The sequence below is a fragment of the Ooceraea biroi genome, chromosome 2 (assembly GCF_003672135.1).
Source record: "Ooceraea biroi isolate clonal line C1 chromosome 2, Obir_v5.4, whole genome shotgun sequence".
Classification (NCBI taxonomy): Eukaryota; Metazoa; Arthropoda; class Insecta; order Hymenoptera; family Formicidae; genus Ooceraea; species Ooceraea biroi.
In genome coordinates, this window is record NC_039507.1 from 3,039,437 (window position 1) to 3,067,284 (window position 27,848).

A 27,848-nucleotide genomic window follows, 5' to 3' on the forward strand; every position below is an offset into this window, starting at 1 on the left:
TACTGGGTGGATTTTGTACCCAATCTGTGACCTCTCTGCTCACATATTTTGTCGAACAGATTTTGCCAATGTCTGTTCTTCGCAGGTTTGGCTGACTGGGGTCTTAATATTTTATCAATAAAATCATGGAATTATCTAGATATTTAATTATCGATTCTTATAAATTATTAGCGTGAATTTGTTTCGAGCTAGTTTCAAATAATAGTATAGTTCAAAGTTTTAATCGTAACCCATAAGTGATATGATAGAATTATCAAATCAATTGATGAATTTATTTTAATATTATTAACTAAATATTATTTCGTGACACGTAATTGTTATCTTCTTGAACGCATAAAATGTTTTCGATATTTGTTAGCCAATCAGATAGCCGTATTAGAATCTATTAGTATCTATAAGGTTTTCCATAAGACTATCTTGTTATAAAAAAATAATTTATTATTATAAAAAAAGGACTATGAATACCGGCTTTTAGACACTATCCTTTTCTACCTCTGGGAAGTTAGCCGTCCTGTGATAAACCAACAAACGTTTTAATTAGTTTATCTGTGACCAACAAACGATTGCGCATAGATTGAGCCGCAAATGGTAAAAAACTAATTTTCGTCCGGCTAACTTCCCACACAATTTCCTTTTATTTAAAAAATAAGTATTAGCCAACAAAACTTTTAATTAGGCCAACAATGACCAACAAACAATTCGTAAAGTCACAGAACAGCTAACTTCCCGGAGGTCCTTTACCTTCTTTCAAATAAAAGGAAGGAATGTTTTGAAGCATTTGAAACGTCAACTGGAACGCAGCCAACATCACGTTTGCTCCAATCTGATTTAACCTCAAAACTTGCTATCCTGCAGGTTAAAGAGAGGAAGAAATACCAATTTCTTTCTTTTTTTTAAACTTACATAATGAATCGTTTAAGAATTTCGCCTAGGTACGTAACAAATTAAGATTTATTCCATTAAAATATGCGAATTAACTTTTTAAGAATTAAATATTTCTCTGATTAACATTATTGAAAGTTTTGCGTACACACACAACATCGCAATAACGCGATCTATGCACATTTAATTTACTGTTTCCGAAACAATTTTGAAATGTTGAAAGAAAAGTCTGATAATTTGGATTAATTCACATAATAGACTTATTTTTTATCTAAATGGGAATACTGCTTATTGTTTAATTTTGTAAAATATTTGCGAGTTTAATGTCTTATATACTTGTTTTCAAGACACTTCCAACAATGTTTAAAAATGAGTGTAATGATGTATGTACATGTAACAGTAATTCAAATTTTAATACACATCTTTGTTTACAGATTATGTCAGGATATAATAGTACGGTTGCAATCGACGACTTCAACTTCGACTTCGTTATCTTCGGATATTCATATTCCAAACAAGATAGAACGTGGTCCAACAGATATTTTAAAAGTTAGTAAAATAATTACACAACACAATTACTATTTTATCTTATTCCTGTATATATGTGAAGCAAGTTTTGTTTGATATTAAAATGTTTTTACATATATGCAATACAATGTATCTTATTATAGGCTCTTGAAAGTACTATATCTAGGGATTACACGGCACCGCATTACAAATTTCACGATGACCCTTACTTGACGCCACTATCAAGAGTGCAGAATCGTACTTTTGCCCTGGCAAAGGAATCTGGAAAAAAGGCTGCAATGTGGATTCGTGAGGAGCACCGTGCTTTATTTCAGCATAAAGTAGCAGATCCTGAAATTGAGGTAATATATTAGAAACAAAATTCAATAAAATCACCTATAGTACATATCTATATTTATTATCTTATATTTTTATTCCTCAACTGTACTGAATTATGAATTGTGCATATAGGCATTTGTGCCACCACCCATATACACAGAAGAAAGTAAAGTGACGGAGGAAACATTACTAAACGAGATATCAAACGCTCATGTTTCCAACTCCATTATGATATACGATTTACTGAAAGGAGAAGTGTCCGTATCGACAAAACTGGCTCTCCTGGAATTATTGTGCTTCTACAATAATAGCGAACCTATTAATACCGAGCTATTAGAAACTCGTTGGTTTCAGCACAGTGAAAAACGTGTGAAAAGGAATACATGGATGTGAGTTCATGGAATAGTAAATACACGTAATTTTTTTCTTCTCAATGTGATCAATTCTTACCTCCGTTGCTTGGTTTGATGTCGCTTTATAAATAATGTTATAAAATTTATCTTAATTTTGCAGAAGCCGTCCGCAAATCGATACATTATTTGAGTTTTTGAAAACTCAAGAACCTGTCGTAAAAGCCGCTGCGTATAATGCGTTAATATGCGGTTTGGCCAAATATTTTCATGTAAGCTTTAACGCATCTTGAATCGAGTGCTATGCATGCAACTTAATTAAAATGGAGTCTTTTAAGACATTCAAAAATTCAAGTCCTGTAGAAATTCAAGATTTGAGCAAAAAGTTTAGTATAATTTTGTCGTTTTAGATGGAGAACGCTTGGTACTTGTACATGGAAAGTCAAAAGGACAATATAATATTATCCGTCGAGGGATACAATGCTATAATTTCAATAGTCCCTCTGCTCGCGGAGGGAAATACTAAACCAATGATCATGGTAACAGAGGTGTATAGAACCATGGCTAAGAGTGGGATTGTTCCGAATATCCATACATTTAATGCTGCTCTTAGCGTCGTGGCTAGTCTCAAGGACAAACGGATAGCTCTCGAATTCACGCGCACCATATTTGCCGACATCACTAAATGCGATCTAAAGCCATCTTTAACTACGTACTTTTACACGCTACAAATTTTGCGCGCATTGGGTAATTATATAACGTTGTCGTCTCGTGTTAAGAGGGTTTCGCATCTCGATCACCGGACATTCACGTACTTATTTGCCGAACAGATGATGCTGCGTACGGGAGCTTCATGAAAATTCTAAGGTCCTTGAAAGAGGAGAATCTTATTATACAAGATGCGAGAGACTTGAATTTCTTTGTTTGTGCGATGGAAATGGCGAGCAAGCAGTTCTGCAATCGTAACGCGGGCGAAATGATAAACGAGCTGCTTCTCACCGGTGATAATTATAAATTCATTGGCGATGCTTACAGGGTAAGTATTATAGTGACTTTTTGTAAAAGTCTATCACATCGCGCTGCACATTTTGCTGCACTTGTTAATTTATTTAATTATTGTAATATTTACTTGTTAATGTTTCTTGCCTTAGGAAAACCTCTACTATCGCAACTATTTAGAATTGATTTTGGCTATGGAGGACTTGGAAACGTTCTTTAAACTTTACAACAAGCTCGTACCGCACGTGACTATTCCGGAACCCACCGTGATGAAAGCTATATTGAAAGCTCTTCAATTACATCCTGCAGACACTGCCACGCAATATATACCAAAACTCTGGTCACACATGGTCATGTTCAGTCAGCTGGACAGGGAAGAATTATTAGAGGATATATTACACTTGATGAGCGTACATTGTAAACCTGCATCCGATTCCCCCCTGAACGCGCAATATGCCGATAACGCGCTCACCGTCTGGAATCATGTGCAGGTAATTTAAATTAAGTTCGTCAAATAATAGAAAGTATTCAAACCTTCCATATTTAATTTTGATAACAAAATTTCTGATACACAATTGTTTTAAACTGTCGATATATCAGTATTTTCTGTGCTGTTCGAAACAGTTCGAACTGAAATTTTAAGAGTGAATGAATATAATCATATTCTGCAGTGAATTTCAAGTAGACTCTTGATCTTAACAAAAGTTTACTTTTGAAGATTATTTTTAAAGATGTTGATATAATATTGAAAAATGGAAATATCTGTAGTAAGTTACAATCTTTCTCAATTATTTCGCTAAGAAAAGATAATCTCTAGATTAATCAAAAGTTTTTCAAGTCGAAGAAGAAAGTCATAGAGATTGCGAGTTACGTGAAGTATCTTTTCGATAGAGGAGGATATTGAACTAACAGTCGTTATTTTCATGACACAGACTCGAAATGCTGAAAGAATACAACACACGACAATGTCGAGCAAAGTAGTAGGCAATATCGTATTATTGCTTTTGCGCGCAGATAACTTTGACAAGACGATAGAAATTATATCGTCATTAATTAAATCGCCACATTTGATAATCGGTACCCTTACAACAGAGTGCATAAATGAGATATTCGAGCTGTGTTTAACACAGACGCATGTACCAGCGATTTTTGTAAGTATACGTATACGCTCTTGACGTTAGATTAATAATTAGATTACGCTGGTTGATAGATCGTTACAAGACAACGTGATTATATCTTATTCCAGGCTCTCCTGGACTACGTCATCTCTTCAAATCTAGAAGGAGCCGGAGAAATGGCTAGGAAATTACACCAAACCGTGCCACTTACTTCCAATCAGCAGAATATATTAACGACTTTAGTGGGTAACGATGTTCTTCAGTTACAAGTCTCTGATAAGAATTAGTTCTGCAAATGAAGCATAAACTATATTATTTGATCTTCGATTGTAATTTTGTATAGAAATTGTAATAATAGAACGATATGAATGATTCAATTAGAGAACATTAAAAAAAGATACAGATTTGAATAACATAATTTTCGCTATTCGCTAAGCTATCTGCTGCACTTACAAACTCCTCCTGATTTTTAAAAATATTATATTGACCGAAAAATTCGTGCGGTTTTCTTTAGCAAAATTTAAACGCGCAACTTTGTACTAATATTAAACACGCACTTTCTGGTCAACTCAATATATTAGTTGTTTGCTATTACGTAATCACATCCTTTTTAATATAATCGATATATACTGTTACTCTCTTTCTTTCTTAATACAAACACACTTTTCAAGAATCTTTTTTGACATATGGTAAATACTTTCTACTATGAGGATGGTATGTGAACGATATATAATCTCAAAGAAAGATTGATCAATTTCGACAAAGATCCTCTGCATTGTTTTTTATTATCTGGCACGACGAACTCGTGTGACAGAATCAAGCGTAAAATCTGAACGACGGGGCATGATTGACATGCATCAATGTCCTTGTCTCTTGGAGTTGGGGCGCAAATCATTAATGAATTAAATCAAAACGGTGGGAGGCAACAGCCCTCCGACTCTCCGGTCGCTCAAATACTCATTTCCTGCATCAGACGGCATAACGTTCCGATCCACCGTAAAGTGTAGGATATTAAAGACGTCTCTCCAAAAAACTTGAGAAAACATCGTCGAAATTATCGTTGTGTACGAGATCGAAGTTTCCGAGAGATTTATCAAAATAATGGACAGTTGTGGCGACGGCAGTAACAAGCTCACGCTCGAGGATGTGAGTGAATTGATCACCGAGGACGAACCCGACGTAGAGATCAGTAGTTTAGACGAAGAACCGGGATCGGGAAGAGGGGATAACTATACGTCGATGCTGTATCGGGTCCGGGCGAAGGGACGCAAGTTATTGAAAAATCAAGAATGGATTAATTATGAATGCGCTATTATTTATAAGATTTTGCCTGAGTGCAAGAAGCACCGCGAGGCGTTCAAGAGCGAGTTGCTATTCAGAAACGAAGTTGTGTTCTATAAGCACGTATGGCCTGTGTTGAACAGGCTACAATTGAATGGCAGAAAAGTGTTTAACGGGGTGCCAAAAATATACGCCGCTCGAGCTGATCTAATCGCTATGGAAGATTTGCGGGTAAGAGGCTTCAAGATGGCAGATAGACGGAAAGGGTTGGAAGTCGAAAACGTAAAGAACGTGCTGAAGGCTCTGGCTGGATTTCACGCGCTCAGCATAACATTAAGGGAATCCAGGTATACATCTATTCAAATATACATCTAGTTGACGTTTCCACATAATTACCGAGATTAATAAATAAATAAGTTATTACACAAAAATAATTCCAGACAATTTTTATCAATTTTTGCTACTAGAATTGAAAATGAAAATATTGTGAGATAATAAGAGATAATAAAAGATATTAATATAATAATCAAGAGATTTTAATTTTACGCAAATTAAACTCTATTCGTCATCCTCATCTCTCCAAGTTTTAATGCAAAAAAAGATTTACTCTTTGAAGGCCAGAAGAGTTCGCAAAATTAATGAATCCGGAACATGATCAAGGTATACAAGAAACATTATTTCGACCAGATAACGAGGATTGGTATCGACAATATTATCGTGTGGCCGCGAATAATGCTATTAAAATGGTGTCTGAAGCATTTCCCTCGCACATGGATCATAAAAGAGAGGAGATAATGGCGAAGTTACAAGCTTTTTTACATGAGGATGTATTTTTCCGCACTATGAGCGAACTTGTCTCCGCACAAGGACCTCTCTCAGTTTTTTGTCACGGCGATTGCTGGACTAATAATATCCTTTTCCAAGATAAACCAAATTCAGATGCAGAGGTAAATCTTTTATTTAGTAAGAAAAATAAGAATAAGAATGCAACGCGTTGCATGTTTGATAATTTACCCACAACAAAAATTTGCAATATTCAATGAAAGATATTTATCATCGAAAGAGGATACTTCATTTTTGTCGATATTTCCTTTGTGTGAGATAACGAAATGTACACGAGAAACCATTTGTTGTATACACACACTTTTATTATATAAATTTATAAGATTTTTATATTATATGTGATTCAAAACTTTTTTTCATGATCGTAATCTTATCAAAAGAAAATTCCAGTTTGGCGAAGTTGGTCACACCTAGTGACATGTGCAGCCAATCATGAAGAAAAAGTTTTTATGTTATATACATAAATGTACGCGATTAATAAACATTTCGACATTGATACTTTCATAAAACGTCTAAAAATATAAAAACGTTTAAAGAAAATGTACATTTTCTTGTTCAATTATTCTTTTAGTTATTATTATTTCACTTCTCATTTATGTTAAGTATAAATAATTTCAGAAATTATTTCATACATGTATATGGAATATTCGTGAATAATCTTAATCATGCGTTAGAGTTTGTAAATCATATTCTTTGAATAGCATTGGCTAGCACTGGTGCAAGGTGCGCCTTACTACGACCGCGCTCCCTTAAATAATATAAATTATATTATTTAAGAGGAAACCCTCCAAACTTGATTTCTAAAGCGGCTTCACACGATTTAGCAAATATTTAAGCTAATGGTTGGCCAATATGTTGGTACCAATGTTGAATGAATGTCACAATAACATTAGTTATCATTTAGGATGTTCACTCAGTGGTAGACAGCCAGGAAGAATAATGTCTTTAATAGATTTAACCCCATTTTTTCAAAACTCATGACTTAATTAATGTCCTTCAATTTAACATTGCTTAACTATTGGCAATATTTGTCAAATCAAAGGACGTCGGTTTAATACTGTATTTTTGCAGGCCGTTTATTTAGTTGATTTTCAACTGACACGGGTTGGTTCCCTTGCTCTCGATCTTGCAAACTTGTTATACTGCTGTACGAGTGGCGTTGTCAGGCAGCCTTACATGACACAGCTTCTTCAGCATTATCATTCCCATCTGATGTCTTCCCTGCACGTCCTTAATTCGGAGCAGCCGCCGAGAAATCCATCTGTCATGTGGGAATTGTAAGTAAAATGTTGAGATTCAATTGTGCGTGCAATAACAAATATCATCTTCACGTTTCTTTACTTACTATAATATTAACAACTCTATAATTTTATATCGTTTTATTTAAGGATTTATTCTCCTAAGAATTCATATTTGAAAAGAAATTATATGTACGTGCTGTAGAAAATTATCTTTGTAACTGCGTTCTTTAAGATATCGATTTAAGGCAGGTTAGCAACTTTATGATCGATTCTATGATAATATATCGTCATTCGTACAACTGCAGATTGAACGAAGAAATGCGAAGGTGTGGACGATTCGGATTGGGATTGGCGTTGGACATTCTACCGATTAGCACATGCGCCAGTCATGAAGCGCCGAACTTGTACGAAACGAGCAGTGCGGAAACTAGTGAGGACAAACACAGCACCGCAGGAGCACCGCCACCCGGGGGTGCTGAGTGTGCTCGGCTCATGACTGACTTAGTGTTGGAATTGATTGAGAACGAGGCCTTGTAACTTGGACATTGCATCATAATAACGGTGTATGTAATAACATGTACGACGTATATCACACGTGTATGCATCTTATATTATTTTTATAACTCTTATAATACACATTATCGAGAGAAAAGATTGGTACAACATATAAAATTTATTTTGAAAGAGACTTTTGTTTCTTTGTACATGTGTGTATACGCAACGTACAAAGAAAAATAATATTTCCTATATGTAATTTAACATATACCTACATACTCGTATATAAGAAATAAAAAATATGGAGGAGCTTTTAAGAAACATATTTATTCTTAATGCACTCACTCTCCTTATACGAAATACCTATTCAGTATCTCATGATACCAAAATGACCTCAAAATGATATGAAACATAGTTTTCCTTTGTGTTCGTAACATAAAATCATGGAAGTGTAGCTTACAGTGCAATCGAAGAACGAAGAATCAAGAAAGAAGTAAAATGGTAAAAATAAAATTCTAAGTCGATTTCTCGAATCTCGCGGGCGCGCTCACAACAGCACACAAGTATACGCTGTTTTTTTATAAACGCTGATAACTACTCAAAAACTCACAAATTCACGAAAGAGTTATGTCTGCTGTGGCGGTGTGTGCGGTGGCGGCTGCTGTTGCAGTTGAGCTTGCGGGCTCGGTGGTTGTTGCTGCTGCTGCTGCTGCGCGACAGGTGGTTGCCACGGTGGATGTTGATTTTGCTGTTGCTGCTGCTGCTGCTGTTGTTGCTCCTGAGCCAATCGTTGATGGGCCTGCTGTCGCGCTCTAAATTCCGCCGCTTTCAGTTGCTCCAGATGGAACTGCTGTCGTTCAGTAATAAGTTGTTGGCGTTGATACTCGAGGCCCTCGCGCTCGCGCTCCATCGTCGTCTCCAACTCCTCGAAATGACGCAATTTGATCTCCAGTTTCTTCATCTGCGTCTCGACCAGTAACGCGACCAATGATTTAATTTTGCGCTCCTCCACTGCCGCCAAGTGCTTAGCTTTAACGGCTGCGGCTGCTAATGCCGCCGCCGCCGCGGACTGAAGTTGAGCATCCCTCACGACCTGTGTCAAAAATCAAATTTAGTTTAGAATCAACTACTTAGTGTCAGTTTCTCCGTTTGTCTCTACAAATTTAATAATTTTTATTGAAAGAGTTACTTTACATCACCACGATGCTTACCTTGTCCTTCTTTTCCTTCGCTTCCGCAGCCTCCGGATCACTGGTAGACTTAGCATCCTCCTCGCTTTCCTTTGCTTCATCCTCTTTCTTCGTAACGTCTACTTGAGATGGCTCGACGTCCATAGCGTCCTTAGGTTTCTCTTGTTCCTCCTTCTTAGCTTCAGGAGTCGGTGCTGCAGAATGCGGCGAGTTAGCCGATCCTGCCGGTACGGAGAGTGCCGCGGCTGCCGTTGTGTCGTCGGATGGTTCAGGTGGCCCTGTGCCAGCGATACCCGACTGTGCCAAACCCGCTGCTGGATCAAATTTACCTATAAACATATAAAGATGAGTAATTCATTTTTATAATTATCATTCTTATATTTTTAAACAATAAAATAAATTTTGAATATGATATACGATACAAAAATAATTAGAAAAACAATTACCGTCCGAGTTAGCGCTAGCTTGAACGTTCCTCAGATGTTGATCCAACAACGCAGCTGGCACTTGGTCCTTTATCGCAGCAAATTCTTCCATAGCGGCTTTGGCCGCGCTTGCCGCCACTCTGGGATCAACCACCGAAGCTAAGAAAGCGACTGTGCTCATAACGGGGTTACCAGCTTTCGAGAATGGTACTGGTTGATAAGCCAGTGGACCCAATCCTTCAGGACCGCCCTCCTCCAGGTAAGGATCTTCTATAGGTAGGCGTAGGAAATGCAGGATACACTCGTCTTGCGTTCTTGAACCCACGTGTTCGCATACTTTGTTCCAATCGTCCTTGTGCAGTTCTAAGCCCTCCAGCAGCAGGAGAGTCTCCTGCTCGGTCCAGTCGCGTGTAGCACCCGCTGCCTGCTTGTTCTTGAGAACTGTAGGTTTCCTCGAGTATTGATCGATCTTCAGACCGAAATTCGCCATTGCACCTGCCGAAACCTTTTCCTCCGTACCCAGAGTGCCTGTCACACCTATCGGTTTCTTTTCCAGATCGAGCAACATTTTTGCGGCGGACGGCTGTGGCGTTTTCGGTGGATTCGGATTAACCGGCGCCAAGCCAGACGGCGTGTCTGACAGAACATGAAAGTGCGATGTCGGTGGCGGTCCCATTGGCGTGGGCCTGGACTCTGCATCCACTTGATAATTGATCAATCCCCACTGCTCCAAGAATGCATGCACGCGCATAATGGCGCACACATCTCCAGCTAAATTTCGTCTGCAAGAGTATTTTATTTGAAAAAACTAATCTCTTTTAATTCAAAAGTAAAATTGTGATAAAACGATATTTATATTAATTTATATTAAATTTAATTTATATTAAATTTATATTTATATTAAATTATATCTCCTTACCTACAAGCGGTTGATGTAATGTATTCCGTTGGATTTAGTCGATAAGTATCGATCATAAAATTTCTATACGCAAGATAGATCTCTGGAGTTTTAGACTTGTTTTTACCATTAAAGAATTCTGATAGGGCTCTCTTTTCGATAGTATGAATTGAATTGTAATCGAACCAAGCTGAGTAACTAGGAACGACAATGTGATGTGTCTGTTCCGTCACATTGTCTTCCGGTTCATCCCCTTTGCCACCTTCGCCCCTTTCTTTACTCGTGTCTCTTTCCTCTCTATCTTGGGCACCTTGAGAGCTTCCTTTGTCTCCTATATGATATTTGATGTAATTATTAGCAAATTAATTTTAAATATTTCTAGTTATTAATTATAGTTATTAATTTAACGTTGGTGACATATAAATTATATAAGAATAATTATGTACATTTCTTTACGTACCTTCCATTTGTTCGTCAAGATCGGTCAAGTTACCCGATTTGAGAGGTTGAAGCTCACTATCTTGCTTCTTGTTGCCAGTAGACGCCGGAGTAGAATTTCCCGTTGTAGCGTTGCTTTGACCCGTGATTGGTGGATTCGTGGGCGTAGCAACTACCTCAACGATACGTGGTTCAGCGGGTGGATCCTCCATTCCCTGTGTCAGATCTTCTTCTTCCTCACCGCCGCGAGATTTCTTCGGAGCTGTCGCCGATGATGCAGACGAAGCGCTTTGGATACCCGATGGTACTGCTCTGCTACTGTAAGCGGCAATACGCGAAAAAATTGAAACTAAGAGAGAGACTCCATTTCAAATCCGAATTTCTTATCGGAAGTTCTCTTACCTCTTACGCTTGCCTAACTTTGGAGGTGGGCTGGGTGATCGTTTTCTCTTGGGCTTTTTCGTCGGTGGCGGATGAGATGGCTGCGCCATCAAATCCTCCACAGAGAGCCTGTATTTGTGTATTCTTTTCTGACCATTATCATCTACCTCGTAATCCTCCTCGTTCATCCACTCGTTGTATTGATCCAAGTCTAGCGCCCATGTAGCCGATACTTTGTACAATGATCTAAAAATGATTTCCAAAAGATTTGTAAGCAAAAATTAAACGATTTGTACAACTTATTTTCAACTTATTTCACTTACATTGCCAAATATTGATTTAAAATTAATACCCCTTGTTAATTCTCATTAATAATAAGATTAAAAATGTCTCGCACCTTGCATTTGTATATGCAGTTCCTTCAGGATAATCCCAGGGAAGATCCAGCGTTGTCCAGGAATCATAGCTGTCTGGGAAATAATACCAATGAAGTAAAACTGTTCTCTCGCGTCTCATGCAGGGACGCCCGTATTCTTCCTCCATCGGATCTACTGGAGGATAGATGATGTGCGTAGCATCGGTCTCGTTCTCTACAACGGTTCCCTGGTGTCTTCTAATTGCCTCTTTCACTTTCATGGCTGTGTTCTTATCGACATCGGGTCTGACAAAGATACTCGGTATAGTCAGACATCTATTCTGTATTAAAGCACGTTCTGCTGCCATCAACATATCCACCGTACGATCCGTACGTGATCCTGACTGTGAGAACAATAATTCTATAATTAGTGAGACACATTTTCCTTGTTTTTATAATAATCTTCATATAAAAAGCATAGATATTTTTTTTATTAAACGGAAATGTATATCCTGAAAAATACACATATAAGCATTGAAAAAAAATTACTTTTCCACCAGGAAAATCAAACCGTCGCCATCCTTGTTCCTGCTTAAACCGATAAGCCGTTGCAAGTATATGACACAAACCACCACCAGGCTTGAAATCTAGGAAGCATCTCATCTACAAAAAATTTGTGAATCATCAATCTAATTACAGTGTACGTTATTACTTTTGCCAACTGATGATATTTTACGTACTGGAAGCCTAGTCATAGGTGGTTTTGACACATTCTTGCCAAGATTGTCTTCTTGGAACTGCAGTAGTTGTACTATCAACGTAGCTAAATTCTTATTAGTAGGTGGATCTGTTTGCACATACTGTAAAGATATCATATAAAATTATAAATAAGCCATTCAAATGCCAACTTTATTTGTGCAATGCAATCAATATGGAAAAATATCAACACAATTTATGGTTTATGTTATCCAGCTAATTTTGTTTTGTCCTTGTTAGTTATACTTTCCTATCTTTTGTTCTCTTTAATATTTTATTTATTACTATCGTGTGCTCATATACACTTAATGAACGAACAACCGATTTCATGAATGCACAATCACGGGAAGTCATCAAGGTAATTTCCGTGTTAATGTTAACACGGTACAAGTCACGTTCAGGGGCATAATGGAAAATTTTCGCGATCGCTTCAAGAGACTTGGACTTTCTTTCTTCGAAAAATCCGAACGCGATAATTACGATCGTCGAGCACGCCGCGTGCCGACAAAGAAAGAGCGAAATCGAACGCAGACCACGGCAGGTTCTCGACGCCGGGTCCATGTTCGTACGCGAGCGAACGTACCTTCTTGCAGTTCTTCAGAAGCCATTGCTTTACGCCATCAAGCTGTGCGAGGATCTCCGGCGACTCGAAAAACTTGGCGTTGGGGCCGCCGTCCTTTTTCGGTCCTAATGACAGCATCTTTCATAGATTTCCAACGACAAATTTCGACGATTCCGAACAAGTAGCAATGCGCCGAGCGCAAACATGACACGCCTCTGAAGTTGGCTGTAACTGTATCGGTGTGCCGCACGACTATCTCGTTCGTGAGAATGCGTATCACTATTACGACGAGTATCGTCCCAGATTAATCGCACACGATGAAATTTTGTTAGCACTCGCAATTCCGCATCATCACACGCCGTACTTTAAATGTAAATTCGAATATAAATATAAAAGAATATTATTTTCAGATGAGGAGAAACGCGACGATTGGCAAACGCGTCTCAGAACATGGCTGCCACGCGAGCAGGAGCTACACTTTTTAGGGACATTTTTTGGGGGGATACCGAAATTGCCGCTGCACCCTGCGCGACCGCATAGCCACCGTCCGCAGCGTGATGCATAATCAAAGCGTGAGATTCGCGACGCGATCGATTTCCACGTTCTCGACAAGGATGACCGATGTGGCAGCGAAAGCCGGTTAGATCAATGGCGGTTAACCTTCAGAGAAATAATGCCTACTTTTATCTGCCAGACTTGTTTCTTCATTTGTTTTAAGTCATGCCTTGAAAAACAAGAGTGCCGAATCGATATATTATTGCGTTGCGTGCGCGCGTTTACCACGAGCGAGAGAAAGATAAACGCATTGCACGCCATGCGGCGAGGTCGAGGAGGTGTAGATACGTGTAGAGAGTGCACGTGAGTGTAATAATCTCGTGCCTGCGCGTCGGTATCGACACACTGCGCTAAACAGAATATGTTATGTATATCTCTCAGAAAAATTTAATAACACTAAAAAACTTGTTTCCTTTATTCCTAAAATTAATTATTTTTTTGTTGGAGGACAGAAATTTATTTCTACTGATGATATTGTTTCTTGATTTCTGTTCCGGTTGTACAGTTAGTCATTAATTAGGCGCCATAACTGTCCTTATTCTTTTCATATTATTGAATGAATTCCCGATTCCAATAGATGTCATTAGAAGAGTAGTATGATAACATCATTGATTGTTATGTGTACGTGGCCGGTATATTATTTATAATCGGATATTATATTTAAGACCGCTTAAGCTCATCTTCAGATGTACGGATCATTTCATTGGCCACGGAATATCTGAAGATAAATTTAAGGTTTTATAGCATCCGACCGGTATTCATAGTCGGATCGATCTTATATTTTAGACCGTGTCCATAGACATAGTAAGAATAGACCGAGCGTGTTCTCAACTTGGCAGTGAATCACAGGTAGAAAAAGAGAGAAAGCAGGCGAAGGATTGCTCTCTCTCTCTAAGGAAAGAAGAGTGGGGGTAAAAGCGGAGAGTGGGGAAGACGCGAACAGAGAGAGAAAGAGATCCTCCACCTACTTTCCGTCCTTTTCTAGCTGTGCTTCACGTTTTGCGCTTCACGCTCGGTCTATTCTTATTATGTCTATGACCGTGTCTTAACTTAAGTTTATCTGCAGATACTGTATAGATCATTTCATTGGCTACGAAGTATCTGAAGATATATTTAAATATAAAATACGGTCTTAAGGCGATCCTGGAGTTGCTAGTGAAAAGTGTTGCCAATTGCACACTTACATATACAAAAATTAAAGTTGAAATACTTTTTATAAAAATTTCGCAATTTGTACGCACAAAATTGCGACGGTCCCAACTCGGGATAAAATAAAGGAATATAATGAAGCTTTTCGAGGTGACTTTAGAAGCGTAATAAAAGAGAAAAGTATATGTGAAACTCTTGTATGTATGTATAAGTAGGTACAAGATTTTCACATATACTTTTCTCTTTTATTACGCTTCTAAAGTCACTTCTAAAAGCTTCATTATATTCCTTTATTTTATCCCGAGTGGTGGCCGCTGCAATTTTGTGCGTACAAATTGCCAAATTTTTGTAAAAAGCATTTTATTGTGCAAATAGCAGCACCATCGCGAAAAATTCCCTGGTCACTCCAGGATCACCTTAAATATAAGATTAAACTATGAATACCGGCCGTCGTATTGCGCGTCTATAAAAAAGTGACATATTCAATGGTCATTTGAACGAAAGACTTGCGTGTTTTGTTTTGACTGAATTTATGTTGTGAAAAAAATTTTGAAAATGAGCAAAGGAAAGTTGGCAAAAAATTTATGGTATATTTCAACTATTCCAATTGTTACACCGTAAAACTGTAAAAAAACATTCAAGATGTTTATATTAGGATCGTGCACCAATTTGAACTGTTAAGAAATTTGCGAAATTTACGTGATTTCTACCTTAATGAGCAGCTATACTCTGGCCGACCTTCTAGCACAGATGATATATTGTGCGCAATTTAGTGCAAAATAATACGCAAGAGATTATTGAGAGATTCAAAATTGATAGATCGATCGCATTTCGGCATTTAAAAAAGATTGGGTTTGAAGGTGAGAGGGAAGAAAATATTTCAGAAGATATGCGCCTGTTATATGCATTGTATTGTATTTTAAATGCAAGGAATGTAAGAAGTAATTAGAAAGAGAGTACTAATCGAATGCAGTCCAGCTTTCATGATGACGGAGCATGAATTAAATATTAATAGATATTTGACGTAAATAATTGTTTGCAAATAAAGACATCTGAACGTTGATAATTTATTCCTCGAGCCGATATAACGCAAGCAAGAGATAATAAATCACGTCTTGTCAAATAAACAATACCATAATATTAATTAATATTAAATAAATTTTGAGTTGGATAATAATAATGGAATTTTCACGTACAACTGTCCTTGTGAAATCCATAATTTGCAATATCAAGTTATTAATTCAAAACTAATATGTTACTTCAATTGCATCGACGATTCAAGTTGTCGAAAATACATGCAAATCAGTTATCAGGAGGTCAACGTCCTTCACTTAGATGTGACTACTCATTTGTCGTGCGCGCGCGCACGCGTGGTGTGCCGTGTTCTAATTTTTTCTTTTGCACGCGACAGATGCACAATATACACGCAACATATATGTAATTATTAATATCAATATGCATGTTTTATCCTTTTTATTATTAACAAAATTTTTCCGTATAATATAGAATATCCTCGATACCTTCTGAACACAGTACGCGTACGTACAAGTAACATATATATATATATAATGTTACATCCTCGCCATTCGCCAGCCGCTCGCGCGCGCATCCCGCCAAATCACCGATCGCGCTCGATCCCGCGCGCGAAATTCCTACGCGGTCTCGCGTCTCGTTCGGTCTTGACGATTCGACGAAGAAAACAACAGATTGCCGGAGCAGCTGCGCCTCCGGATCCACCACAATCTGGTGGCGTGGGACGCCATAACAAAACAACGATCTTTCGATACCACGATACCCGGTGATCTTTTGGCGGGAATTCGTTGCCTTACTCCGACCCAGCAGTCGCAGGGAAGGAGGGGGAAGGTCCTTATGCTGGCTCGCGAGCTGCAGCTCGGCGAATCGCGTCGCAGTATATCGTCGTCGTCGGTCAGTTAGGCTTGTTATTCCTACGGTAAGTCAAATCTCTGCGCACGAGTCATAAGCGTCCGCATGACGGATTTTAATGGCTTTAACGCGTAACGACCAACGACTCCAGCTCGCCGCTCGCCGTTCGTTTCGCGGGTTGCGCGCAGCACAGGAGTGACCCTCTCCCTGAGAGCGGAGCGTCGCCCGCCGGCCGGGCGGTCCGCCGCCGCCGCCAGAGAAACGAGCGCGCGCGCGAGAGAAAAGTGGAGGCTGCGTTTAGCGGGGCGCTGCGATTTGTGTGTATGTGTGTGTATGTGCGGGTCGTGTGCGCGGCATGCGTATTAGTGCGCGGAGCACAGCGGCGCCTACTAATATACGCGATACGGCGGCGAAGCGAGCAGAGAGCCGAGAGTCAAGAAGCGTGCCGAGTGCACACACCGCGGGCGAGCGAGTAGGCAGGCGCGCGCGAACGGTACAGTGAGAGTGCGTTCGTTAAGCCCCCGGAGGGAGAGCATCCCGCGATACGACGCGACGTGACCGCGAGACACCACCGACCGCCGCCACGCCACGACGCGCGCGACCAAACGGCGACGCGAAGCAGCGCGATAATATCACCCTTTGTCTTCGCGTCGAGAGTGTCCCTCACACGATATTAACTTCGAGTCGAGTGAGGTGAGTGAGTGGGTACGTACGGTGCCGCGGTACGTCGGTTCGATTAATTTTGTGCGTCGCGAGCGATATATTTTGTTTGGGCGGTAAGCGCGCGCGATCGCGTCATGAAAATACGGCGGGACGCTCGCTGAGCGTGTAACGGATTTTTCCACGCGTATCGCGGCGTCGTTGCGCCGTTACTTGCAGAGATTTTAGCCTATCGGATCCGACGCGCCGTTCGCCGATGCGGAGAGACGCCGCGGAGCACACGACTCGCGACGCCATGATTCGCGCCTCTCTCATGGCGTCCCCGGCAGCGCGAGCCGACGTGAGGATCCTGTCACCGCGGATTTTCCGATGTTCGTTACGGAGAAGAATAATTCCACGGGCGCGAAAAATTCGAGAAAAAATTGCCGGTCATAACTGGTAGGATTTCGCCGCGGAAAACCGAAATTGTCGATGCATGAACGTCGAGTCGTCTCACGTCGTTTCGATGCGACCGTTCGCGAATTTTGAAAATGGCGGGCGCGGAACTTTTGGAGAACCAGCAAGACGCCGTTGGCCGTTGCTCGTTGCTCGGCTCGCGGCGATATTCACGTTGGCCGGATCGTCCGCGATTCATCATCTCCCGGTGCCAGAAATTCTACGGTCATTCAACGCGACCGACAGATTATTTGATCGTGAATAAATTATTTGGATTGCGCGGTGCCATGCGCCATATCGTGGCAACCGTTTTGCGACGCAAATTGCACGTATGCGCTCCGTATCCTCCCGCAAATTTCTGAGGCGCGTAATTGATAGTACTGATTTTCGCGGCGCGTTTGCGCATTTCTGCCGTTCGCTAGACGGACACGATCCCCGATACTTCGAAGCGCGCGAGATAGCGAGCGGGAGGAAAATATATCGGAAGATCGATACTCGGTCACGTTAGCTCTTTTTCTTTTTCCTGTTTTTTTGTCGTTAATTCGAGAATTATTATCTGCCTTCGTTCAATAATAGCGATACGCTGTTTTATCAGCGCTCGTATAAGGTTAATGTATCTTTAAAAAGATATGCATTTTACATATATTTTTCAGATATTACATATATTTCTCTCTATGTTTGTGCGCGTATATAGATTAACATAACAGCTACAATGTACATTTGTATCATATTTTTTATTTTGCTTCCCCCGGGCATACAGTAATTTTCAAAGTCGGCAGATTCGCGGATAAGGGTCGTACTCTCTTTGCAGACGTGTTCCGATGTAAAATATTAAATAATGTACTATTTTCGTCTTAATTACACACCATATGTACGTGGTATACACAAATGACTCGGAATTCTTCCAATTAGCTGTCTCGCTTTGTAGTTCATCTTATCGGGGACGATACAATCTGAAAAAAAGAGACGAAACATCGAGAGATAATACTGTTCTTGTTTTCACAGTTTAACGGGATAATAAATATGTCAGACGACAATTCGCCTGTGGTGGAAGAGCAGAAGAAGAAAAGGGGTAGGCCCGCTAAAGCAGATAAAAACGCCGTTAAGGAAGGACCAAAAAAGAGGGGTAGGCCTGCCGCGGAAAAGAATAATGCGGTACGCCCGTCAAAATCTGACAACGAGGACGAAGCGCCACCCGGACCCGTCAAAAAGGGAAGGGGTCGACCTAAAGGTTCTCATAAGAAGAAGGTACATGGCATCTTTCGATGTGTAACAAAACTTTCTCCAATATTTTGAGAAAGTATCGTCGTTCGATTACGATTACTCACGAGGGAATTGTCTAACCTTACAGCAAGGACCACCAAAAGGCACAACTACTTCGCCACGCGGTCGCGGCAGACCGAAAAAGACAGAAGAGAAACCCGAGATCACCGGCGAGGATGAAGACGAACAAGAAGAGGAAGAGGAGGAAGAGGAGAACTGAAGCGTCCGAGGATGCATTAGAGGAGGACGGAACTAACACATCTGACTTATCCTTCGAAGGTCTTTAAAAAAAATGCAGATTTAATCAAAGTTCGGTTCTTTCAAGGTTTTTTTTTTCTCCAATTGTAACTCGGGCATTTTCGAGCGAGTGATTTGACGAAGTGGTGAACATTGCTCTCACCGATTATTGGAGTTTCCCCTGAAATTCTGGTTCGCGGTGTACATTGCCACGCGTTGACAAATTCAAAGAGGAACGTTGGATACGAAAGTTGTGTTACGGATTTACTAAGTTCTTTATATTTACTTGACAATGCTAATATTAATGATTAATGAATACGTACTTTTTAAGTGCTAAGACTATGTATGTGTAACTGTCTCCGCAGTAAGAAGACTGGATTTTAAGATGCAGATCTCAAAACTTTTTTTTAATTTACACGAAGTGAAAAGTTTGATAAAAAAAGTTTTTAAAAAACAAACACTCACATATGGTATAGAGAGTATTGTGTCACATATTTGCTACCTCCTTTTCTCCTACATATGTGTATTACAATTCATAAAGCCAAAAAGAACTTCACACTGATCTAATATCGTAAGAGAATAGAAAAAAAAGTTAAACGGAAAAAAGATACTTCTTGTATGTAACATATGCAGGGAATATTCTTTTCTAATTAATTAATAACACTAATGAGTGTATATTACTGTCGTTTTTGAGGCAAGCATATGTGTGAATGTCAAATTTGTATTAAAGTAAATAAACTCAAAGTACTCTTATTAACTCTACGTATATTTTCCCCGAAATTTCCAGTAGCTCAGACGAGGTAAATTTTTCCATCGCAAAAAGGAAGGAGGATAATTGAGTAAAGTTAAATAATTAAAATAGATTACATAAATGATGGATTAAAACAATTTCATATCGTCTCACCTTTTTAGATTTAGATCATGAGAGTAATCGCGTAAACGCCAACGTCCGTCTTGAACGTAATTATCGCTAGCACTTCGAAAATCGTGAATACGTGTGTGCGTAACGTTATTATTCAATTTTGGTAAACCGACTCAAAATTGAATGAAACGTACGGCTCAAGTGACGTTTAGGCTGCGTGAGAAGTAATCGAGAGATTGGAATCATTAAGTATATTTCTAATAAATGTACGTACCATTCTTGTATAAAATTTCGGTCTTTAAGAAATTGTATAAGAAAAAATATAGCCTTCTCGATTGAAGTCGCAAGTTCAATTACGCTTAGAAGCTCTACTTTGAATACATGAGTTACAATAAATAATAAGGATATCTTGGCTTATGACAATCGTAGCGCAATGGAAAAAATGGTTCGAATGTTATATGAAAATGTGCTATTAGTGGCCACCGAACAGTTCCGCGTTCTCTTCAGTGTCCATGGATTGGTATCCTTGCTGTAAAATCAATCATTCCTTATTCTCGAAGCACTCGCACGAATCACGAGAGAATGCAATCTTACACACTCGTCTCTGATGCGTGTTGTAGCACTCGTCCAGCAGCTCGGTCTCCCAGTCGTCCTCCTCCTCTTCTCCAGGATCGAAGTTGTACATTGGCATGAGTCTGTGCCTTAAGCGTTCCAGCTTCCGTTTCCTCGATATAATTAGTACCTTTAAAGACAGAATCAGACATTAGGGCGTGGGAAATCCCGTTTACACCTAACAAGAAAAGCGGGATACGAAGCGTTGCGAGAAAAGAAAAGAGGATTTGCCGACCGATTGCGAGAATCGTCGCACGCGAGTGAGCCCGTCGCGAAATGAGCGGTTTGAACATGTCAAAGCAGAGAGATAACGTGTATACTTTGATTGCCGGTATCCGCACGTGATGCGTTTAGCGTAGCGCTGCATCTGAGAACGAAAAATGGGGGGGAGGCAGGGAAAAACGTCACAAGGTAATGACAAAAGTGATATCGCTACCCATACCACAGCTGATAGTATTATAACAGAGACCACTACACCGAGCGGCACGAAAATATATTCTACTCCTTCCGGTGGGCCGAACTCGTCGTACGAGTCGGTCGTGCTCGATGTGTACGCGGTGGTGCTCCTCGTGGCGTTGAACGGCACCGCCGTCGTCTCGGACAGAGACGTCACGGCGGTCCTCGACAGATTCCACAGACGCTGGCCACTCTCCTGCGACAGGTCCGCGTACGTTGTCGTGGACGTGCTCTCGTTGTAGATCGTGCTCGTCATGCTCGTCGACGAAACCGTCGCGAAATCATTCATCAATATAGTGTACAAAATAGAGTTGGTGACGTCCGTCGCGTTGATCTCCCTCGTGTCATTCGTACCATCATCCCCGTGCATTTTACCTTCGGCAGAGCGTGAATTTTCGTTGTTAAAGCTGTGTTATTAGTCACACCGAGCGATCCTGGGCACTCCCGCCGTGGCATACATTCGCGCCTCGCTCCTGCGTCGCGCGTCGGTGTTAACAAAATTAGTACTTTTAGTAACGAGTGTCGTACCGATGAGGAGTAAGACGCATTCGCTCTTCCTCGTTTTTCTCGTCACGCTATTTCGTTCTCCTTGTCGCCGTGATGTATCATGGAAGAGTGCACCGAGAGAAAGAGAGAGACCGCTATAATCTGGATTTTGTGCAGACGTGGATATCACAGATCGGCTAGTTTTGCGTTCCGTTCCGTTAACAAACGGACGCGATCGCGACGTGTTCCCCGCCGCTGCTTGCGCTCACGATAGCCACGCGTGTATCATGCGCCGCGTTCGTCGTACAGGTATATACTCCGTTACCCCTCGATATGAATTTGATGCACGTGTCGAGGTAGTGGAAACCACCGAGCGTCACCTGGCAAGGCTAGAGAGTAGGACTTATCAGTTTTCACCGTGACGACAGACAGATAAACTTGGATGTATATACTCTTGGCTTTATCGGTGATATTTAAGCAGCGAGATTGCAGCGTCGCAGAATCTCACGGTGGCATTCTTGCGGATTGTCAGACGCAGATCGACCCAGCTCCGTTCGTTCCATCGCGCGTCATGCTCACGATATATACGAAATCGATACGGCGTTTTCCACGCGCGTGGTTGCTCTACTACCGTCTAGGCCGTCGTTGCATCGTCGACAACATTCAAGTTGACTATTACTGTCTGTGCGTCCCGCGCGTCTCACGCGTTCTCGGTCGACATGTCGCGATCAGCGTACTCCACGAATGTCGATCTCGCTCGTTCGCGCTGACGCGGAAAAACAGCCCCCCCCGACGCCAGGCGCGAACGCAAGCGCGAAATTTCTTCGCGACCTTGCGTCGCCATCTGACGTTCGTGCACGATCATTATAATGACTTTTTTTGATATATTTAAGCGGTAATGTATGTTCTGCATTAATTAAGAGACACGCTCTCTCTCTCTCTGTGGAACACGTTGGCGTGTAGACAACGCCCGTCGAGATGTTTGATAGCAAAATTCTCTCTTTCTCTCGTCTCACGAATAACACACACATTATACGCACCACGCGCGGCTATTCGAGATACATAAAATTTGATCTGCTATGTAATTATGAAATAATTTATTGATTAGACTACTAATGAATGTCGTGAATGGGATATTTCGTGGTTCAGTGCACGAGCGCGGCAACATTCGCGCGATAAAAATTTGGCATATGTATTATTAATTACGGGAAAGCACGAAATTGACTGGCTATTGTATGACTCACGCATTATTCCCTAGGTGCGTAGCATGGCGTGTGACTCATCGCACAGGGTTGGATAGGAGAACGCTCGATGTTGTACCTTTTATATATTTTCAATTTTGTTTAACTCCTTTTTCGGTGTTTGTAACAGCATTACATATGCATACATGCGTCGATCATTGAATGATCATTCAGAGCAGAACAGAATAAATCTCAAGATGTGAAATGGCCTGAAAAAAATCTGAGAACCACTGCTTTTCGGTGCTACTTCGATTCTTCCCGCGCGTGATGTAGGTTAGGAGATTCCGAAAAGCAGACGACAATCAGCAAACGTGACTGTTCAGTCGCGCGCGTGCTTACGTAATGCACATAAAACACGTGTTTTCTCGTCGGCTTGCATCATCTGCATTTGTTGCTCCGTTATGAGCGATAGAAGGATAGACATAACCCGAAACGTTTAAAATTTGACAGTAATTGCCATTATCGATTATCATGACTGGACGAAATTTTCTCCCCAAAAAGATTTTGGCGCGTGATACGAGTTAGCCGTCTGATTAGACATCACTTCTCTTCTTATCAGCTCCATGACGTTTCTTGAAACTTCGACGCTGCTAATCGGACTGTTAAACGCCAAACGTTACACGAAATGGAAATGTTTCACAAGCAGGAGAAATCTACGGGAAATCCTTCGAGGAGAGACGTTCTGCTCACGTCGTTCATCGTAAGCGTTGTTTCATCAATATTTATTGATCATTTAATTCATGTTCTTATAGTTGATGTAAAATCATACATTGATTACTTACCGAGCACGTCAGAATATTATAAAAATGTCAAAAATTTTACGTGATAAATTTTTTATGTACATTATATATATCGTAAATTGATTTTTATGAATAAAGCAAGTGTACTCTTGCGTTATAAATAATACTTTACGATACGTTGTCCGTTATTGAAGTACTTTTGAATTTTATATAATACTTTTGCACTTAATTTGCAAGAATGCGTAACACTGAAATTTTTAACTGCAATATCAAGCTGATTTGATTAAAAAGTAATTGATGTTTGATATCAGTCAGGTGCTTTCGCAGGGATTGTTTGTGACGTGACACTCTTCCCACTAGATACCCTTAAAACGCGCTTACAAAGCCAGCATGGATTTTTCCAATCTGGTGGTTTTAAGCAACTGTACAAAGGCATAGGACCTGTAGTGTTAGGTTCTGCTCCATCAGGTATTATTTATAACGTTTATAACGTCATACATAGTTTTATAGCATTGTATCGTTATCAATTTTGTTGTTATAGCTGCCATATTTTTTATTACTTATGAGGGAATAAAACAGTATTCACAACCATATATACTGAATCAGTATCATTCTATCATACACATGGTTGCAGCATGTTCCTCTGAAGTGGTAAGTGACGACAGTACAACCTGATGTTTATAATAAAATAATATAATAATAATATTAGCATACATATAATAATGGTTTAATCTTTTTAAATTAAGGAACAGTTAATTGCTAAAAATTGTTTGATTTTTTTATGTAGACAGCATGTTTGGTTCGGGTACCAGTGGAAGTAATTAAGCAGAGGAAACAAGCTCTCTTATCGGACACGCATCGATTAAGATTAAAAACATTGTATCGCGGTTACGGAAGTACGGTCCTACGGGATTTACCGTTCGGTGTTATTCAAATGCCATTGTGGGAGTACTTCAAACTTTGTTGGATCCGACACGTGCAACGGGAATGCACACCCTTAGAAGGTGCCACTTGCGGGTCTGCGTCAGGTAACTTAATGCTCACGACGTTATCTGGTGAAATAATTGTGGTTGACTTTTGATATGAACTTGCATTGTTCCCTCAGTTGCCATATCAGCTGCCATAACAACGCCGTTAGACGTTGCAAAGACCAGAATTATGTTGTCAAGTACGTCGGCCGAGAAAGAGGAAGTTAAAATATCGGTAATGTTGAAAGAGATTTATAAAGACAATGGCGTTAGGGGGTGAGTTGATACACATAGATGTTCATACTCAAATCTGTATTTTTTGATAAAATAATTCCCAATGTTTTAACATCCTTAGATTGTTCGCCGGTTTTCTTCCAAGAGTAATCGGCTTTACTATTGGTGGATTCATATTCTTTGGTGTTTATGAGCAAGTCAGAGAATTTTGTATATGCAATTTTTCACAATAATCACTGATAAATCGATAAATTGTAAAATTATACTAAACTAGCATAAATTTTATGAACACATTCTGGTATACTTGAGCCTTTCTATTCGACAATATTCGCTGGCATCAATTCCGAAAGGTAATAATTATAAATCAATAAAAGACAATTACAATAAAAATTTTTTTATTTACTTATCACTAATGCGTTATGAGAAAAATAAGACTTTTAACGAGTAACATTTATCGATTTTCAGCTTTAAGAAATTCTGAAAAATATACGACGGTTTTATATGTTCCTATATGACAACGTAAGTGCAATCTATTCTGAGCCGGAGCACGTAAAATTTTGAAAAAGATACATTCAACGAAACATTCGAAAATAAGATAGTAAAACTACATTTTTTGATCACAATCGGCGATAGAAGTAATCGTGCACAATACGGTATCGCTTACCAATGCAAATGAACAATGCTTCGAATAAAATAATTAAAAGGATTACATAAGAATATTTATCTGAAAATATTTTTCGATTGTATAATACGTATTTTATACATCTCTTTAGAAACTTGTTATTTGCTGAGGTATTTGCTTTTAACCTACAAATACACATTGTGTATGCACAGTGCTAATATAACATTGCAATACAAAATTCTAAATGAAAGTTACTGAGCGAAATAATATCACATTGATTTTTAACAATACACGTTAAAAATCTATTATATGTAACTATAACTATTACGTATTACGCTGTCAGAATTATCTGAGATATTATCTGATAAGCTTAAAATAAATTTGAAGGCATCGGACGCGAATACGTAATATTAATACTTAACTTCGTTAGCTCATTACGCAACAATATCTCTTCTCAGACCTTTTGTTTAGATCGATTTCTTCTATCATTTGTTGCAAATTCTCGGGATTAGCTGCGAAATCTTGTATAATTTCGTCGAACATTTCGACTGAAAGAATAAAATTTTTAAATAAATACATTTCGAGAAGAAAGTAAGTAGATTTATTATATATGCGCACACAGTTGCGACAAGTTGCACTTACCTACATTCTCCCCCGTTTTACTTGACGTTAAGAACAGCTTGGATTGCGTGCCTAAGGCGTACGTTTTTATCAGCTTCATCGTGTCTGGATTGCTCGATGAAAAATCTTCGACCAAATCTTTTTTCGTGCCACACAGATACACCCTGCAATTTTCCTCGATGCTTCTGAGCTCGCTCACCCAATGTTTCGCCCTTTGGAACGTACTCATTTCCATAAGATCAAAACATACTATGGCAGCCTTTGCACCGCGGTAATAAGTTCTAGTCATCGCATCGTATCTAAATAATCAATGACACATAATCATGTATTATTGAATGTATATGTGTACGAATCAGTAAGGTATATATTATACATTGAGAATTTTGAATCGAGAAAGCGGTATAACGAAGGTGTACTTACCGTTCGCTGCCTGCGGTGTCCCATATTCCCATTGCAAGTGACACATCATTCACTTGTACTCGCTTCGCTGCGAACACAGTGCCTATCGTCTGCGGCATAATTTCAACTGCATTAATTTGTATATGATGCCTTCCCTTCCCTTCTAGACGATTCTCAGTGCAAACTTTAATAATGTTACTTTACAATTTTTCTTCCACAACATCGCGGACTAAGAGAAACAAAATATTTCATGTTAGTGTTCACAAAATGAGTAAATCTATTTCTCTTAGCTGTGATTTTCTCCTGCTGTTTTATCTTCTTACAATTCTTCTCTCTCTCCTTTAAATACTTGAGAACACCAACAAAAAGTATTTCTGTCACTTCTAGCGTACATTAATTATATTCGAAATAAGTCAACGAAAAATTACAATAATTTTGAATTACTGATACAAAAGTAGATATAAAATCGATTAAATGATAAAATGATTATAGATAGAGAGAAACGCCCACATTCAAGTTTTAATACTTTCCATTGATGTTATGGATAGATCATTTCATGCAGGAACTATATATTCAGCTAAAAGAAATAGCCCTACAGTCGAAAAGGATTCTAAAAATTCTAAGGAAGACTCATGTTTTTATTCTCTTTGTCTCAGCAATCCTTTGTATTGAATCGTCTTTCTCATGTAACAATAACAATGACTTGAATAAAGGTACTTACATTCTGATAGGGTCGTTCACTGTCAAACGAATTACGTACGTATCGTTCCATGAGACTCGTCTTTCCCACTCTCACATCGCCCAATAACACGACTTTAAAATCCACGCGATTCATATTTGAATTTAAAATTTTCCGACCACTATTTCAGCATTGAGTATTTAAGGTTATGGTACACAGCCACTTATGGCGCTCGTACGAATGTACAATGTAGGTACAATAATGTACAGTCTATTTACGAGGATACTTTGCTTCGCGCGATTTACTGATTTATTTTGTCTTTTGCGAGTATGAAAACGTAAAAAAATACAAATCATATGAACGTATAAAAAATATAGATTTTAAATGTTGCAAATACGTCTATTCGTAAAGCCTAAGCGCAAGATAATATTAATGTACCAGTTATACGCATATGTAAACTATGGATGTATATGCAACGAAAAGACTGTCATGTATATTTGAAGTGCCTCACTTCAAACGGTTTAAAGATTAACCACGAATGTATAGAGACTCCTAGTGGGTTCGAACTAAACTACTATTTAAAAGTCGATAGGAGTGACGAGCGATCTCTGAATAGAATATCTCAATAACATTTTTATTTTGACCACTTATCTAAAAAAAGTTTGGTACGAATCTCCGGGCATAT

At 39.4% G+C, this 27,848-nt stretch overlaps 7 protein-coding genes across 14 annotated transcripts; 4 read left to right on the forward strand and 3 right to left on the reverse strand.

The window, feature by feature from the left end:
• Positions 1-800: 800 nt before the first annotated feature.
• Positions 801-4,613, forward strand: LOC105281778 (protein PTCD3 homolog, mitochondrial). The gene is made up of 10 exons (XM_011343253.3): positions 801-932; positions 1,317-1,431; positions 1,554-1,751; positions 1,861-2,117; positions 2,242-2,350; positions 2,489-2,825; positions 2,909-3,114; positions 3,230-3,568; positions 4,010-4,228; positions 4,324-4,613. The coding sequence occupies exons 1-10, from the start codon at positions 907-909 to the stop codon at positions 4,480-4,482; spliced, it is 1,965 nt and encodes a 654-aa protein (XP_011341555.1). The 5' UTR covers positions 801-906; the 3' UTR covers positions 4,483-4,613.
• A 272-nt stretch (positions 4,614-4,885) lies between these two features.
• Positions 4,886-8,376, forward strand: LOC105281776. The gene is made up of 4 exons (XM_011343249.3): positions 4,886-5,823; positions 6,093-6,423; positions 7,391-7,596; positions 7,866-8,376. The coding sequence occupies exons 1-4, from the start codon at positions 5,297-5,299 to the stop codon at positions 8,095-8,097; spliced, it is 1,296 nt and encodes a 431-aa protein (XP_011341551.1). The 5' UTR covers positions 4,886-5,296; the 3' UTR covers positions 8,098-8,376.
• LOC105281777 (SWI/SNF complex subunit SMARCC2) lies at positions 6,603-13,724 on the reverse strand. Its single transcript, XM_026975308.1, has 11 exons — positions 13,082-13,724; positions 12,483-12,602; positions 12,292-12,405; positions 11,785-12,146; positions 11,409-11,633; positions 11,029-11,324; positions 10,590-10,899; positions 9,692-10,452; positions 9,267-9,574; positions 8,666-9,148; positions 6,603-7,580 (listed from the first exon to the last, which is right to left on the reverse strand). Exons 1-10 carry the CDS (start codon positions 13,196-13,198, stop codon positions 8,681-8,683), a joined length of 3,081 nt encoding a protein of 1,026 aa, XP_026831109.1. The 5' UTR covers positions 13,199-13,724; the 3' UTR covers positions 6,603-7,580; positions 8,666-8,680.
• Positions 13,725-16,988: 3,264 nt separating this feature from the next.
• On the forward strand, positions 16,989-19,996 carry LOC105281772 (high mobility group protein HMGI-C). Of its 2 annotated transcripts, none has more exons than XM_011343238.2 (3): positions 16,989-17,141; positions 18,749-18,991; positions 19,095-19,996. In XM_011343238.2, the coding sequence occupies exons 1-3, from the start codon at positions 17,004-17,006 to the stop codon at positions 19,224-19,226; spliced, it is 513 nt and encodes a 170-aa protein (XP_011341540.1). In that variant the 5' UTR covers positions 16,989-17,003; the 3' UTR covers positions 19,227-19,996. The 2 variants fall into 2 exon arrangements, with proteins under 2 accessions (XP_011341540.1, XP_011341541.1); XM_011343239.3 differs by lacking the exon at positions 16,989-17,141 and adding an exon at positions 17,190-17,341 and having other exon boundaries at positions 19,095-19,993.
• Positions 18,387-22,922, reverse strand: LOC105281773 (uncharacterized protein C3orf18). 5 transcript variants are annotated; one of them, XM_026968048.1, is made up of 5 exons: positions 22,904-22,922; positions 21,154-21,548; positions 20,704-20,847; positions 20,148-20,634; positions 18,459-18,696 (listed from the first exon to the last, which is right to left on the reverse strand). In XM_026968048.1, exons 1-4 carry the CDS (start codon positions 22,905-22,907, stop codon positions 20,578-20,580), a joined length of 600 nt encoding a protein of 199 aa, XP_026823849.1. In that variant the 5' UTR covers positions 22,908-22,922; the 3' UTR covers positions 18,459-18,696; positions 20,148-20,577. The 5 variants fall into 5 exon arrangements, with proteins under 5 accessions (XP_011341547.1, XP_026823849.1, XP_011341546.1 ...); XM_011343245.1 differs by lacking the exon at positions 20,148-20,634 and having other exon boundaries at positions 18,387-18,696; XM_011343244.3 differs by lacking the exon at positions 18,459-18,696 and having other exon boundaries at positions 20,342-20,634; positions 21,160-21,548.
• Positions 22,923-22,924: 2 nt separating this feature from the next.
• Positions 22,925-25,418, forward strand: LOC105281774 (S-adenosylmethionine mitochondrial carrier protein). 2 transcript variants are annotated; one of them, XR_894365.2, is made up of 7 exons: positions 22,925-23,600; positions 23,952-24,108; positions 24,182-24,291; positions 24,428-24,668; positions 24,746-24,884; positions 24,964-25,192; positions 25,308-25,418. XR_894365.2 is itself a non-coding variant. In XM_011343246.3 (6 exons), the coding sequence occupies exons 1-6, from the start codon at positions 23,526-23,528 to the stop codon at positions 25,073-25,075; spliced, it is 834 nt and encodes a 277-aa protein (XP_011341548.1). In that variant the 5' UTR covers positions 22,925-23,525; the 3' UTR covers positions 25,076-25,225. The 2 variants fall into 2 exon arrangements, 1 of the variants encoding a protein (XP_011341548.1); XM_011343246.3 differs by lacking the exon at positions 25,308-25,418 and having other exon boundaries at positions 24,964-25,225.
• Positions 25,224-27,780, reverse strand: LOC105281775 (ras-related protein Rab-24). Of its 2 annotated transcripts, none has more exons than XM_011343247.3 (4): positions 27,206-27,780; positions 26,506-26,594; positions 26,107-26,384; positions 25,224-26,012 (listed from the first exon to the last, which is right to left on the reverse strand). In XM_011343247.3, the coding sequence occupies exons 1-4, from the start codon at positions 27,317-27,319 to the stop codon at positions 25,891-25,893; spliced, it is 603 nt and encodes a 200-aa protein (XP_011341549.1). In that variant the 5' UTR covers positions 27,320-27,780; the 3' UTR covers positions 25,224-25,890. The 2 variants fall into 2 exon arrangements, with proteins under 2 accessions (XP_011341549.1, XP_011341550.1); XM_011343248.2 differs by having other exon boundaries at positions 26,506-26,713; positions 27,206-27,345.
• Between the last annotated feature and the right edge of the window lie 68 nt (positions 27,781-27,848).